General features: G+C 43.5%; 1 protein-coding gene across 1 annotated transcript in view; it reads right to left on the bottom strand.

Annotated features, from left to right (window-relative positions):
* LOC129381271 (uncharacterized) overlaps positions 1-16956 on the bottom strand; it is an 85841-nt gene extending 68885 nt beyond the window's left edge. Inside the window, exon 1 of the mRNA XM_055064001.2 lies at positions 16950-16956. Within this exon, the coding sequence (XP_054919976.1) occupies positions 16950-16956 (7 nt within the window). The remainder of the gene's footprint in view (positions 1-16949) is intronic.
* Between the last annotated feature and the right edge of the window lie 330 nt (positions 16957-17286).

The raw sequence follows: 17286 nt of genomic DNA, 5'->3' as shown, positions 1-17286 counted from the left end.
TAAATGTGCGAGAGGCGCCTTTCCTCGTGAAAGATTTGCATGATCGCGCAACCCGGCCCTCTGGCGCGGCCGACTGCTCACCTTCTACTTACACCAGCGCCTCTGGAGCCACCTTCTGTGCGTATCTGAAGCTCTCGGCGAAGCTTCGTGACCAGATTAAAAGAATTGAAGGACCCTGGTATACCACAGTGCGGTGAATGACCGCGTCCAAGCAAGCTATATCGAGCCGATAATCGATATCATTGCTGGCTCATGAACTTTACGGCAAAGCTGCAAACGCTCTAATAAACACCGCACAGCAGCAACTACTGAACGCCCACGAAATGAACGAACGCCCGACACCATTAATTTCATATGCCCGTTTAGAAAAAGGCTTAAGTATAACTGGATTACATACAGCACGGCGAAAAATGATTGTCTTCCAAAAATATATCGCGCCCGTAAGTCGGTCGTCCACGTGGCTGCAATTCAGTGCATCGCCCCAGGCGCATATATTTTTATCCAATATCGATTCACGAATTCGAAAGAAGCACTGGGTCGTCTATACAACGTGCTTTCTGACAGCGCAACTGCGAGTCGGGTGCCACTTTTAACTGAGACCTTTTTTTAATACCAAGCCTATGATCCTGTATACGATCTTTTCTCGTACAAATGAAATTTGTGCTATGAATGGTCACCTGCTTTATTCTACTATCAATATAAGCTTAAGCGCTGTATCAAGCAATATGGACGGCCTTCCAGACGACGACGCCGTCAGTTATGTTTGATTTTCTCTTTTTTGCTACTCACGTGTAACGTCATCTTTTCAGCATTTTCATGACAGTCTGGGTCCTCGGAGACCATGGAGGTCACCCTGCCGAGTCAGCGCTGGCAGCTTTATTAAAGTGCCCGCGGCGATCGCAGAGAAACGGCAAAGTGAGGAGAACTCGGACGATGACATGGCGCCCCTCTCTCTCGCATCGTACCGGCCGCTTCGTCGTCTCGTGGCTGCCTCAGCGGAAGAAGCACGTTACCGGGAGGTGTAAACGAATCGCGGCAGATTTCTACACTCTTGTTCGAATCGACGTCCTACGCAAAGCTTTCTTGAATCGTTTCAGTTAAACGCTATGCAAATAGGCACACTATGTCACGCAATGTGTTTTATTTCCATCACTAATTGTTTGTTAGCGTGACAGTGGCGTGAAAGACCCCTCGCTACGTCTATTCGGCGATGCAGCAACGTCAAACCCGTAGACAGAGGCCTGGAAGCAAGGTCTCCATTCTGCACAGTCAGATAGGGAACATGAAGCGCACGACACGCTTAGTGCCCTCTCTCTCGGTTTTCGTTCGCTCATCGCTGCCTCAGTGAATGGACACCACAAGTTAAAAAATTCAATCTCTTGAAATAAAAAAAAAATGCTTTTGTCAATTAGGATTTGACTTGCATAAAGATACCCTTTTCGAAACATCTGCTGACAGTTTGAGCACTGCCATAATAAAGCTCGTGGTTCCGGAGCAGTTGTATTAGTCCAATAAGGTCCCACTGAAACAAACTGCGAGGGACCTAGAGCTTTATCATCACATAGCTCGAAGCCTGCGTGCCTCATGCCCCGAATTCCTGCAGGGGTCGCACCTGAGATAGCGTAATGCGGTAGCAGCAATATAAATACCGGGAGTGTAATTCATCTAGCATATGCTCGCTTTGCAAACGACATTAAAATAATGGCGAGCACACATATCGTGCTAATGTGTCAGGATTGACCCACACACGATACCACCCCGTTCGGCCCACTTTTTATTACAGTATCTCGGGGATCAGCCAAGTTTAGCATTATATTGTCTCCGAGATTGGTGCAGTTTACTCGGTGAGAAATAGAACAGCACTGCCAAATTCCGGGCAAGTAGTCAGAGAAAACTTCGCTTTAGAAATAGAATACTAGGTCAGTATTCACCGTGCAGTTCAGCCGCTAAGCCGGTTTTTAAGAGCAGGCGTCGGTCGATCGCAATATCGAGCATAGGCGAAGACTTGTGGCATGTGATAAATAGTACAAAACTTTGTGAAGCCAATTTGGAAGTCAAATTTACCTATATATATATATATATATATATATATATATATATATTTTAGTAAGTTAACTATTCGCTCTTGGCTTGTGACCTTCGCTGAAAATACGCTTGCTACGATCAGCCATCGTTTCTGCTTATGTACGCACCTTTATAGCGTACAAACTGTTTCTTAACCCGCCGTGGTTGCCCAGTGGCTATGGTGTTAGGCTGCTGAGCACGAGGTCGCGGGATCGAATCCCGGCCACGGCGGCCGCATTTCGGTGGGGGCGAAATGCGAAAACACCCGTGTACTTAGATTTAGGTGCACGTTAAAGAACCCCAGGTGGTCGAAATTTCCGGAGTCCTCCACTACGGCGTGCCTCATAATCAGAAAGTGGTTTTGGCACGTAAAACCCCATAATTAAAAAATAAATTATTAATTAATTGTTTGTTAGAATTACGGGTCCAGATTAACAAAAGTTTTGTTTATGCGATATACGGCTCATAGATTCTCTGCATTGATGAAGGACAAGATTATAGAAAAGCTGGCCACGGATAGTAAACACACATTATGGACGGTTAAATAAATGTGTGGCGAGTCCTAAAATTGTGTCGTACAATAGATAAGCAGTTCTTTTCTCTCTAACCGTATCAAATAACAGTCGAAAACCTTTTCATCCGTATTCATTCAGTGTCGCGCTCACCGACAGACCAGGAATTACTGAGCGCACTCCGCGGTCACGGCAAGAACAACGTTTTCAAGCCGAATAACTCGCTGTTCACGCACTTTTCTGTGTGTCTACCTTGAGACCATAGGATGCAATGGTTTTGCTTCTAATAAGTGTGTTAAAGCTGTCAAGAGAACTGACGCAGACGAATCGCTATCAACTAGTCTCTTCTGCTGTTAATGTTCTGACGCGAAACCCTTGCACGAAGGTCATCCTGAAGTAAAACTTGAACGCGGTGCGCTGGGAATACCGCATAATCGAAGGCTGGGCTTTCTCTCTCTTATTTTTTTTGCATGCGCTCTCTGCTTCCTATTTGTTTCTTTTCTCGTATGTGTACTTGTCTAATCACTTATTTTATTAACTCAGCGACGTATACTCACAATGATTTTTTTGTTTTGTATTTAGTTTAGTGTTCTGTGACTGTTCATTCTTACTGTCCGTTTCTCAGGTGCAGCGGTCTTTTTGAGCACACATGTTTCTGCGCGATAAACTTCCACAGAACGTTTATGATTGCCTTTATGCTCCTGGGCGTTGGCAGATTTAATATGCCGGGGCGCTGGCCTTGTCATCGCAGTAGGCATTTTTCTCTGTGTTAATTTATTTTGCATGTTCTTTTTTAACGTTTGGTTCTTGCTGAACATGCTAAGTGGAATATTGCAAATTGGTTCTTCCTTTTATTTTTGTTATTTTTTAAAACCTTGTTCTTTACGGACGTTTTATGGCTGATGTGAAGAATTCCAGATGCAGCTTTCTGTTGCTGAATGCGTGCTACATCAAAGTGTCTTTCCAAGCATGAAAGCAGCCCGCGAATACACGAGAAATTGCCGCGCGACTGGCTGCTCGAGGCACGTTGCGTGGGTTCGCGGGCTTCTCTCATGCTTGGAAAAAATTTTTATGCAGCATGTATTGCGCAACGGGAAGCTGTATCGGGAGCTGGTCATGCCACTCTACAATTTTTCTCACTGACACGTTTCATCTAATTATGTTATATAAGAAGGTGAATAATTAATTAGGACTATTCACGTAATTATGCGGAATGCGAAAAATAATCTGAGTATCTTCAAGCGACAGCAGACAGCATTACCTTGATTCTGTCCACCTATAGGTGGCATTTCCATATTTTTAATGTTTGATTCAAGCTACGTGGGACACCTTATCTGGGGCTCAAAACTTCGTGGCACTCGGAACTCAAAAAGAATGCGTTGCGTCGAACTAATAACAAAATGATCATGAGTGGCAGCGTTGCTTAGAGGCGACCGCTAAACCTGGCGTCATGCATGCACAACTTCACCCTGTCCTTCAGATTGCTTTCGTATTACCTTCGGTGGGCAGCGAAGTGTAACAGGCCCCAATATGGCAAAAAAAGAAAGGCACACGTGCAAAATGCTGCTCTGCATTATGTGCACTTCGCTGCGCACTTCAAAACACTGTTGCGCTCGATCACGAACCAGCCACCTGAAATAATTAGTAAACATCACTTTGTATCACACCGCATTTTCTGTTTAATGAGCTTTAACATGTTTGCCTCACTGTTTAGTTCTGGAATAAACAATATTGTTAGCAGAAAACGCTTGTTCCCTTACCTTCTGATTCCTTCAAGATAGAAAACGGTCATAACAAAGTTAAGAAAAAGAAGTTGGCGCGTTAAGGGTAGATTATCGTTTTAATATTATTTTTCGAAAAATGTTAAACGCACTGAGAGCGAGCAGACGCCCGCGGCTAGGACATCAGAGTGTGGGTTCGGCCAAATATTTACTCAAAAGTCTTCGCATAATTCTCTGTTAATCTCACGAACTCTCATTAGGACGAGTCCCATATATCGCGAGTCAGCACCTTGCTTCCCTATGCGAGGCCCAATTATTTCTCGAGTGAACTGAGGTCAATGACCCGGCAACTGCAGCTGGACATCTATAGCCCCAGAAGCGTAATTATAGTAATGCTACTATATTTTACGTGAACGGAGTGACTTAGCCGTTTGTAAATCGGTGCACAGAAAAAAACTATATGATTCATTTAGACGCATAAATGCATAATAGCACAGTTCTTGCAAACCTCGTCAATAAATTTATATTTCTGCGTCAACAACGCGCACACGAGTTGCACAGAGCCCTGAATACGACGCAGTATATAATTCACGCACGAGGATTAGCCGGACAGGCTCGAGCGAATGTCGCGAAACCACCACCCCTGCGGCACACATATCTTGTCATATTAAGTATACATAGAGTGGAGACGGCGTTAAAACCTTGCACGTTCTATCACTGACAGCACGTCGGTGTCAATGCGTAATTAGCGATAGAGACAGTGACACACACACACACACACGCATATATATATATATATATATATATAAATATATATATATATATATATATATATATATATATATATATATATATATATATATATATATGTATATATATATATATATATATATATAATACATTACTCGTGCGATGCTCATCATCGCACCAGTCGCACGCGTATAGCGAAGACGTGGGAGCGTGCACCCCCGGCGGCCAGTTGTTTTAGATACACTTTCATTTCTACAAAGTTATCATTTATTTAATACGCTTAATAAGTACACTTAATTTTCCTTAACTTGTACTTGGCGCCATTGTTTTCTAGCTTGTTATGATATAACTCTCTCTCTCTCTCTCTCTCTCTCTCTCTCTATATATATATATATATATATATATATATATATATATATAATGCATTACTATATAATGCATATATAATATAATATGATATAATATATAATGCACGTATAGCGCAACTGACGGTTGTCTGCTCCGGACCACCATTAGCTGCACTTCGCTCCTTGAACCAGCAGGACGTCTTTCTTTCGGGCGAGCTCCTGAACAACACTTTGCAATGTGGTGTGCGCGGTTTAAAACACGGATCCGGGACCTCAGAGAAGTGGGACGCACTACCTAACAGCCTTCTCTCGCATTTACCGCTAAATCGGCACTGAATGTTTTTATCTCTCCTGGTGACAAACCCTTATTTGACAATGGGCTTTACTACGATATCACGATTCGCATGCTCACAGCGCACTTCCACCAGCGGAATGGTCACTATTTTTGCCAATAAATAGGAGTGACTCATTGCCTGGTTGCTTGGTGTTTCAAAGCACGCAATTCTAGTTGCGTTATATGAAAAAAAAACATATTTTGTCTAGCAAAGCCGAGCTGCAGCGATTGCCGAAACTTCGCGATGTCCTTCGCCCACGTGACCACCTTCTCTGCCAAGCTATTGCGAAATACGTACCGCCTGTGATATGAAACTAAAGACCGTTTCGTAAAAAAAAAAAGAGTAAATTATTTCGGCCGCCCACGGCTTCCAGTATGTATTTTATTTATGTATTGTTTTTTTATTTTTTTTAGGGGAGAGGGGCTTCTAGGGTCGGGACCTGCATATAATGAAAAAAAGAAATGTGAAAAGACAGAAACGTCGTGTAAATACTACCTTAAGCGATCGCGGCAGCCACCCTCCCACCAACATTGCTGGTTATTCGTATATGTCTATAAAACGATTAGCCCCTAGGAGCGCTATTGGAATGCATTACGTAACCGCGCAAACGACAATGGACGAAGAAGGAAACACGCAGGACACAGGACTTCGTCCGTTGTCGTTTGCGCGGTTACATAATGCATTCCGATGTCGACCACCAACTAGACCGCCTCTCCCTGTTAACTAAGAGCGCTAGCCAGCGCCCATCATGCCCATGGCACCGGATGTGGGGCATATTGACACGTGCGCTTGTTTATGTTTTTCGGGTGACCGCTTTTTACCGTCTAAGAAATCTTATCGCTTAGCGCGGGACGCGCCCGTATGTATCGGAAGTTTCTCGAATGTTATCGATGGTTCTATCTGCTGTCACCGAAGCGTGCATAATCTGATTGCATGTGCGACGCGAAATATGTAAAACTTTCTGGAAGACAAGCGGGCACCAGCGATTACTCTGGGACCTTCGATGACTCATGTATTAATGCCGACGCGCTTGACCGGCACATCAGATTTTCGCCGATCGCCGAGTGTGTTCGCCGCTGTCGTTGTTCCTTGAATGTAGCCTTTTCCTAAGGGCGCAGGTTTCCCCAATAAAACGATAGTTTCGTCAGTCACAGTTTTGCTGCTTTCTTACCGTCACCACTAGGCGACAATATTTTCAACTGCAAGCGTCCTGCACAATACTAATAAGCGCTAGTATATGAATATGCTGCTGCTGGTAATTATCGTAATATGATGTGATTGGCTGATTCCTCGAAGTGACGCTGCGGCTACGTTTCTCTAGACTTCATTACCCAAAGGTATCTCGTATAGGTGCCTACTTCCGCGCATGTGTAGAATAAACGAGCCCGCTACTTTCCCGCCGATGCGTGGGCACGCATCAAGCTGACAAGTAACTGCATTCCGTTTGTCGTGGTCTTCAAACAGTACCGAACTCGTACTTGAGAAACACGCTATAGGACAGAGTCCGATAACTTGAAATAACGTGAAATAAAACTACACGGAAGAAAAGTATTTGTCAAATGCTGCCCGAGGTATCAGATCCTTCGAAGTTTGCTTATAGAAGCAGCTAATTCGCAAAGGTGACTGAGCCGCTGGGATGACTTGCTGCTATGCACGAGGTCGCGGGTTCAATTGCCAGCAGTAAGTTCTCACGGAAGCGGAATACAAAACATGAGTAACTGAATACCTGTAGCTGCATGCAATTTTGTTACTGATTACTACGTGTGGTTTTGCTTTATTTTTTTTTTACAAATCCAAATGCTGATATATGATACCAAGCCTTTGCTTCTCTCCCTACATCCGAGGTTAAGAGGCGCTGCACTTGTGCATGGTCAGGAAATAAATGTCATCTGATATTAGGTATCTCCGTCAGTTTGTTGATTCACCTTTCGAGGCGCTGGGATCTCGTGTGAATATTCTTGAATGAGTTCTGTCCACAGATAACTCTGCGCAAGTACGAAATGAAATGCGTTCTTTGGCTGAGAAAGTTTAAACTTCCGTCTCAAGTATAAATGCATGACAAAGATAAGCAGCTTCGGAGTAACTTTACTGTTGCAATTAATACGCTTGTTATGAGCCTGGACGATTTGGAAACTCGGTTGCGTATAAATAATGCCAGCTTGCATAGATTACATGAAGTACAAGACGAACAAATCACGCCCTGCTTTCAAGCGTCTCTTTGTTGTTTCCGAATGTGCTCAAGATGCAGTGCCCACGCATTGAAAGGTAGCACAGAATTGATATCACTCGCGGAACTAACGCATGTCCTGTGATCATCAAGTTTGTAGATTTTATTGAGAAAATACAGGTTCTCAGGAATTCACCCAGGCTCAAAGACACTTGCTACACCTTTAGGGAAGGTTTTTCGAGCCCTGTGCGCATAATCCGTAAAAAACTACAGGACGCTACCACATCCTTTTGTGACACTGGTCTTCTGTACGGATACGATTTGATCATGCATTTATTGATAACGTACGTTAAAACTGGGATGAATATACTAACAAATCTGTTGAAGCATTCGGGCGCACATCAGGCGCTGCCATACATAGTTCCACCCATAACGCTGGATTAAATTTTGTTGCTTCACATGACAATCTACAAGTTCTTAATGTCGAAGACAAAGGCTTGCTTAATAAACTTACTGACTTTTTAGCAATCGTTACTTGTCACTCTCCTCATATTATAGGCGTCAAAGAGACGTGGCTACACTTTGACATACACGATGAAGAAATAGCACCACTGGGTTTTAACAGTACTGACTGTTGGGAGTGTTGGTAATCCATACTGAAGCAATAATGGCGCAAACGAAAAGGGACGAGATAGAAAACATGGGCGAGCGTAGGCGAGCAACAATGGTTTGTTTCAAAAAAAAAAAAGAAGAACCACGCAAAATATATACCCTGACATAAACGCGTGTCTCAGCTTAAAGTTTAGTGGTTAAATAATCAATTTCTAGTTCATACAGACTCACTGATGGCCTCGCTTGACGTGTTTATGCCAGAGTATACATGTTTTGCGTGTTTCTTTTTTTTTTCAAAATAAACCATTGTTCCTAGTCTGCGCTCGCCCGTGTTTTCTATCTGGTCCATGTTCGTTCGCGCCATTCTTTCTTGAGTTGGTTTTAACGCTGTGACAGGAATCACGGCCGCGGAGGTGGTGCAGCCCTTTTCGTGAGATGCGACCTACAATATTCTGTAATCCTAGCTCCGACCGAACTAGAATGTACTTGGTGTGAGGTACGCACTGAAAAAGATCTGTAATATTCTGCATCTTATATCGCTCTCCAGGTTCATCTCCTGACCTCTTATCTAGTCTGAACACGTTTATTATTTTTTTTTTGTACGACCCCAACATCCTCTCTTCAGACATAGTGCTCATGGGTGATATTAATGCTCCAGGTATATCGTGGTTGTTATTAACCCCATCTGGTGGCAAGGTTCGCTCATCGAGGGAGCTTCTTGGGCTGTCACAGTCTACTGGTTTTAAACAAAGGAGAGCAGCCTACCAGAGGCGAAGCACTCCTAGATATCTTTCTCAGCCAACGCCTCGTGGATGGCGGTGTAGAATGTGAAGTTACTGAAGGTATTTCGCATCATAGAGAAGTTTCAGTATGCATTTTTCCTCCGGTAAAGATGCCCCGAATTTCGTACACCTCATTCCCAAACTTTGATCGTTCGAAATATGCTTCCATTGTTGATACCTTGAGTGAAAATATCGATACCTTTGTGCACATTAATGCTGGTAATCATGTTAGTAATTTAGTTTCTCTTTGCGAAAACCTTTTTTATCACATGTGTTCACCGTTTGTAAATGTCCATGCTAAAGCCAAAACAAAACATTAGCTAAGCTATGTATGACGAGAGATATTTTACACTTGTCATTACGTGTAAATATTCTACGGCAGTCAAAGCGGAGCGGTGATCCCGCTAAAACCGCCGTGTTTAGTCAAGTGAAGGAGGAACTTCAAGCTAAATTGATATTAGCGAAAGACCTCTATATTACAGTAACGTTACCTCAGTTTCTGAAAAGCAATAAAAAATATGTTGGCAATCCATCTTACCTTGTGGGACTGATACCAGTTTTGTAAATAATTATCTCATATTTTCAATTCGTTTTTACTCAAGATAACCTTTAGCTCCTTTCCGATACGGTATAGCGTCCGCTATTAGTGACCTCTCTGTATCACTTGATGGCGTTCTTAACTTAGTGTTAAAGCGCGATAGTGAGAAGTGTTGTGGTCCTTATGGCATTTGCAATGCTTTCCTTGTTCGTTCGTTACTCCCTTTGGACTAGTCGTTATCTTACAGTTATAGTTAACAAATCATTAGCAACCGCATTTGGTCCGTCTTCGTAGTGACGTACTAAATCTCTACTTTTGCACAAATCTGGTAATAAGCAGACGCTAACTAACTGCCGGGCGATTTCTCTGCCCTCTCATTCTTTCAAATTACTCGAACACATAATTTACAAACATTTCATGGGCTACCTGGGATAGAATAACATACTAAGTCAGTCAGCATCGTTTTCGTCGTGGTGTTAGCACCTTAACTCAGCTGAGGAAATTCACTCACGACATTGCTAATGCACTAGGCCTTGGTACACAGGTTGACACAATTTTCATACATTTGTACAAAGCGTTACGCATGGTGGTTCACCATTAGCCTGATTCTAATTGATCCTAAATTCCTATACTGGATTGTTAGTTTTCCCTCCGACCGTTCCCAATATGCGCATTATGGTTCTTCGTCTGACTCCCCTATTGCTAATGTTTCCTCCGGCAGGCCGCAGGGCGCAGTCCTCGACTCGCGCCTCTTTCTGCTTTACATGAATGACGTGCCACAAGATATAGATATATACCCTATCACTGCCGCTGTCATTTCCACTGATACGAGAAGCGCACAAGCCAGCTCGCCCTCTGCCGCTATCTCTGCCAACACTTCCTAGGGACGAGTGAGGGGTAGTGGCCAGACATCCTCGGATTCAGTATCGCTTCTTTTTACTAATATCAGAAGCGTCCTTAACAAGTACAACTCACTCACATCATAAATCGATACATGTTCTGCTAAAATAATCGAGCTAACGGAAACATGGCTCACTGCGCATGTCTGCGACGCTGATATCTTTGTCAATGCTCATCGCTTCTCATTCTATCGCTGTGATCGTAGCACGCAGAGAGGCGGCGGCGTGCTTCTCCCAATTTCCAATGATATACCAACGTCATGCGTACACGTGCACACTGAACTAGAATTAGTATGGTCAGCAATAACAATTAATCATCGGAAAGTTGTAATAGGGGTATGCTACCGTCCACCTTCGTCGTCCCCAAACTTTAGTAACGAACTTTATGACGCTGTTAACACCGTTGCAACACGCTTTCCTTCATCACCGCTGTTCCTACTTGGCGATTTTAATTTACCAAACATCACATGGAATACCGACCCCCCTTTAATATCCCCGCTGTCACCTCGAGCTCGTGACTTTTTAGATGTGTGTTCAGTATTCTCACTCGTGCAGATCTGCGTTCAGGCAACTAGAATAACACCTACCATTGCGAATACACTAGATTTAGTCTTCACTAATCAACCCGATATAGTATCGCCTGTATTTTACCTGCCAGGAATTAGGGACCACTTGCTTTTACAGTTCAATATTAAACTAGACCGTCCGAAAACTAAGAAGAAAAAAATAATACGAGACTACTATAGAGCAAATTATCAGGCCATAAATAATGCACTATCCCCTTTTATTGGCGTTTTCCTTGGTGGCTTTGAACACCGTAGTGTACAAACTAATTGGAACATGTTCACAGCTATAGTCAACCATCGAACTGAACAGTACATTCCTCAACGCACCATTAAAACTCATACAAACTCTCCCTGGTAGAATAATCACATTAAGCGTTTATCAAATAAAAAGAAGCGTCTCTACCACATTGCAAAGCTTTCACCCACAATTGAACGCTGGGCATCGTATACTGCGGCGTCAAACGCATATGTGCAAGCGCTCAAAGACGCCAAAAAGCACTTCGAATCACAGGTTCTCCCTTCAATGCTTACCACTAATGTTAAAAAATTTTGGCGTGCAATTATTCCTTCGACTGACAACAGCCTTGTCTTAACCTACTCTTCTGGTGTTCCAATTCGTTCCGACCTTTCTGCCACCATACCAAACCGTACATTTTCAGAAAATTTCACAGCCACATCTAGCACACATATGCCAAGTACACATCACCGTAACTATGTTACCATGCCCTCCATAATTGTTGCTCTATCCGGTGTCGGTAAGCTTATTGATGGACTATGTATTCATTCTGCTCGCGGATACGATTGTATTAACGCGAAATTCTTAAAAAGCACTTCATATTATTCTTCCATCATACTATCCAAACTTTTCCAGCAATTCCTTGACCATTCTACGCTACCTAATGAGTGGAAGATATGCAAAGTGATTCCAGTCTATAAATCCGGCAGCAAAGCATCCCCTAATAATTATCGTCCCATCTCTCTGACCAGTACATACTGTAAGATGCTCGAACGTAATATTTTTACCAACCTAGTTAATTTCCTTGAATTGAACTCATTTTTTACGTCAGCACAGCACGGTTTTCGGAAATCTTACTACTGTGAAACCCGATTAATATCATTTACACATGCACTACACCCTATTCTTGACAAATCATCACTAGCTGATTGTATATCCTTAGATTTTTCAAAAGTATTCGACAAGGTGCGTCACAAACTATTACTTCATAAACTAAAGCAACTTAACATAGACGGTAACCTTTTGAAATGGATTAGGTGTTTTCTTCTCAACCGCTCGCAATTTGTTTGTGCTAACGGCATTAACTCCGGTTTTACAGAGGTCCGTTCAGGTGTTCCACAGGGTTCCGTCCTTGGACCCCTACTGTTCCTAATTTACATTAATGATCTTCCCTCGCTTAACAACTCCCATATCCATCTGTTCGCTGATGATTGCGTCATATTAAGAGAAGTTGCCAATGCTAACGATATTGAATTACTTCAGTCGGACCTTACCACTATAGGGAACTGGTGTAATGAATGGTTAATGGAGCTCAATATTAACAAATGCAAAGTCATGCGTGTTTCTAGGAAAACATCTACAATACCGTCGTACTACATTATCGACATGTCGTTGGAATTAGTTTCTTCATATAGATATCTTGGTGTTTAGATCACTTCTAACCTAAACTGGTCTCTTCTTACTGAGAATTTAATTAAAAACGCTAATCGCATACTTGGCTACCACGGTCGCAACTTTTTCAACGTACCTAATATTTTCGAGAACTTTGGTTATATAAAACATTAGTACGACCTAAACTCGAATACACGACTCCGGTATGGGACCCTGCTCATGAAAACGTAATTACTGACCTCGAGATGGTTCAAAATAACTCTGTACGTTTTATTCTTGCTAACTACAACCACACAGCGAGCATAACAAACATGAAATCTAATCTTTGCCTCCCATCGCTGGCATCTCACAGAAAAGTGTCGCGTATTGCCCTCTTCCACAAGTTGTACCATCACCATACTCTACGAGATCACCTCAACCTCATCCCCCATCCAATTTGTGTATCCCGTCGCATTGAGCATCAGCACAAAGTCGGCATTTTGTCATGCAACACTAAAGTTTTTCAGGATCATTCCTGCCGCGAACCTCGCGTGACTGGAACCATCTTCGCGCCGAAGTTGTAGGCTTTATTAATAATGAACAGTTCCGTGAAGCCTTAGCTAATGTTGTATATACAGGTGCCATTTAAACACTCATCTAACCAACTGTCTTTGTCTTCTTCATTCTTTTGTATTTACCACTCCCCCTCTGTAATGCCCTTGGTCCTAAGGTGTATAAAGAATGAAATGAAATGAAAATAATTACTAGCATACTGAATCATATATGCTGATCATTGGGACCTCTACCACAATATTCACTCTCCTGAATATCATATTAATCTTGATGACGCATTCTCACACTTCTGCTCATGGTGTGACACCAGGCAGGTGAGTATAAACTTCGCCAAAACCGTTTCTATGACATTCAATAGCTGTTTGGCTCCTTCTCTTTTCTCGTACCTTTTCGATACCTCCTTGCTTTTAACAGTGCCCGAATATCACTGCCACGGAGTTCTATTCGCTTACAATTTATCGTGGAGCAAGCATATTGATGTAATATGTAATACATCGCTGAACAAGCCAGTTATCTCCAACGCGCCCTTTGTGTGGCTCCTCAAGAAACTAGACTGCTAACATACAAAACAATAATCCACCCAATCCTTGAATATGCGTCTATAGTTTGGAACCCTTTTCATAAAAACGATAGTAGGAAGCTTCAGTGTGGACAAAAAAATTACTGGTCGTTTTATCTACCGTAGCTACGATAGGTATTTTATAGCGAAGCCGTATATGGCTAGCCGCTGCATCCCTCCGTCTGTCACCTCCACGCCGAAAACTCCTCCGGCGCAACCCCATGCGCATGCACAAAAAAAAAAAAAGAGAGGCGCGCGATTAGCTGCGTCAATAGTGACGTCGTTGCTCTCCGTCGGAGTCGAGCGCGCGCGCAGCTGTTTCTATCCGGCTCCGAAATGGGTAGGCCACGCGTCATACGTACTCCTGAGGAGCGGGCAACCGGGAACGAGCTCGCCTTGGCCCGGGCACAAGAACAGGCTCGTACAGCCGAGCACTAGGAGAAACGGCGCACCGAGGATCCGGTAGCCGGCCTACGAAGCCGTCGTTTAACGAACCGTCGGGATTAACCCAGTGATAAACACCGGGGCCGCGCGTTTCAACTTCGCTCGTTAGCCATCTGTACGGAGTGTTTCAGCGGTGATTTTGTCAACTTCTAACCTCTCTAGTCTGAACTTAAGAACTCTGGCAAGACGTCGCCACAATGAAAGCATAAAGTTCCGGCACACCTAAATTAACTCTTCACGTTGTACCGGCTTAGATAAAAACGTGAAATATTTTTAACTTTCCTGTACTCGCAGCTCTCATAGCCTGAATATTTTGCCATGGCCGCCTGCAGGACTGACATGTACAAACATTTTTTTCCACTCAGCAACTGAACGTTGAAATTCCCGGAAACATTTGCTCTTTGCCCATGACCATTTTTTTGTCTCTAATTGACATAAGACGTTATCACCACTCCTGCTATAGCCCAAGATGGGCTGCAGCATGTAAAAATAAGAGAACGAAAATTTTCGTTGTCTTGGTCGAAAGGCGGAGCATCGATTGCGATAGCAAATTACTAGACAGCTATACGAAGCAAGAACAGTAGTGTTATTGGCCGTACAACCTTGTAAACATTCGCTTACTAACCGAATTAAGGAGTACGGTGTCACGAGCACACTGGTAAACATGAATACATCTCACTAGACGACTGCGGAAACTCGCTGTGAAAACGCTGAAGTGAAGAAGCGCGGCAGTAGAAGCGAGCGAATTGACCTTCGTGCTGCGTCTCGCTTTAACGCGAACTGAGCGTCGAAAACACGGCGCACGCGAGGCTACCAGCACTCGGCGCACTTTGTACGCATCGCCGATCGCAATAAAGATGAGGCCCGCGCGACCGCACACTTAGTCCACATTGCAGATCGCTGTCAAGATATGGGCGTCCGCATGGCCGCGCGCACCACACGCGGCAGCCGCCGGAGTAGAACGCCCCCTTCCACTTCCCCCCGGTGCTTCGCGCGCGGCGAAAGACGGCGTGCTTCCACCCCGCTTTCCTGCCTTGGGCGTGCGAGATTGTGCCGCGATCGTTGGCAGGCACAAGTTTCACTCGCACATACACTAACGGCGCGCGGCGACAGTGTTATTGAGCTTGGACTTTATAGGGAACATCATTATAGGGACGGTATAAAACAACATTATAGGGACGGTAGAAATGCGCCTGGAGTGACCATATAATTGCTGTCGCAATAATAAATAAATGAATAAATGAATAAACAATAAGAAATATCGTTCCAGTCTTTTCACCCCGCTGCTGTCAAGTGCGTCGCGGAAGCGTGGCGAGTCTACGGAGCGAGAGTGTGAATATGAGGTACGGCTACATTCAGGGCATGAAAGTGTCTGTTGTGTGCGTGCGTCTTCGTTGTTTTTTTTTTTTCATCTATTCCCGTAGCCTCTAAAATTAAATGCTCTCTATGCATCAAATAATACGGACGCGAGAACTTGGGCTACAAAATGGGAACGTTAATCGTCAAACTGGAGCAAAAGTAAAAAAAAGAAAATACTAGGGCCGCATTTACAATGCTTTTCGTTCGTAAGTACCATTTGCCATTGGCCGGCTGCCTTCAGGAATTATACGTCCATGAACAGTATTTGCGCGGTCGTGGTGGCATCAACAACCTTCGAGACTGCCTCTGTTTTGAAGAAAGCAATTTATCGATATGCATTCAAACACTGTTTCCTTTGAAACAGTTATCTTACACATTAAGACAGCGTTTTCAGCGTTCGTGCCACTTTGCGAATATGTCCTGGAAGTGTTCTTTCTGGAAGTAGTCGAACACTTTTCTGCGATTTAACCCATTGTAGGATGGCGTTTATTTTAGCAAAACTCTTTAAACGTTCTGCATGGTATAAATGGGGTCCTTCAAAATATTTTATAACTAATTTCATTCCTCTACCCGAAGCCGTTCATTAAAAAAAAAAAGAAAGAGGGATGCATTTGTTCCACTGACCCTTTTGCGTCTCAATTAAAATTGTTTCTGACTATTTCCTTCATGAAAGAAACCTCTTGAAATGTTTTATGTGGTATGCTTAAATGAGGTGCTTAGGAGTAGTTTGCAACTAATTTCACTTCTATACAACAGGCGATTTATTTTTAAAAAGTGCAACGGACATGTGTTGCGTATAATAAATGGCGTTCTTGAAAAGTGATGTCTATTTGTTCCGCTCAACTTCTAGTCTCTCAATGAAAAACTATATGTAGCAACTTCTCTCATAAAAAAAACCGAACCACGAAGGGCAAAGTGGCACAGGGAAGACCACACACAAAAAGTTTGTGCGAACTTCTTGGCCATCCGTTGAGCACGAATGGCATGAGCGATTTCCTGCATGTAGATTCCCAAGGATGAGGTTTGCGGGCTAGCTATCGCCTCAAGATACAAAAGTGGGTGCCTGTTGTGAGCTAAACGTGTGAATCTAGACGCAGGAAAGAGGAATAACTTACCGGGCATCTTGACAACTTTCCGCTCGTGAGGAAATGTGCGCCAAATTTAGGAACCAGTCCCACAATGAAAGCAAATTTTCTAGCTCTTGCCCTCTTGCCACGCCCCCTAAGCGCCCACTCCCAAAATTATTCCCGCATGAAGTGCCCCCCTAAACATTTACATAGAAGGCGGCACCAAACAAATAAGCTAAACGCTCGCGCACATCACGTGAGACGTCTATGTCCCACTGTCCTGTAATGGGTAAAGCTGGATTAAGGCAATCACGCCAGAATGGCCACTTTTCAGCGGGAGCCAGATATGACAAGTAGGGTAGAAACCATGTTGTTTCCGTGGGAA

This window comes from Dermacentor andersoni, chromosome 1 (assembly GCF_023375885.2).
Source record: "Dermacentor andersoni chromosome 1, qqDerAnde1_hic_scaffold, whole genome shotgun sequence".
Lineage (NCBI taxonomy): Eukaryota > Metazoa > Arthropoda > Arachnida > Ixodida > Ixodidae > Dermacentor > Dermacentor andersoni.
This window is presented reverse-complemented; position numbering and strand designations above follow the sequence as displayed.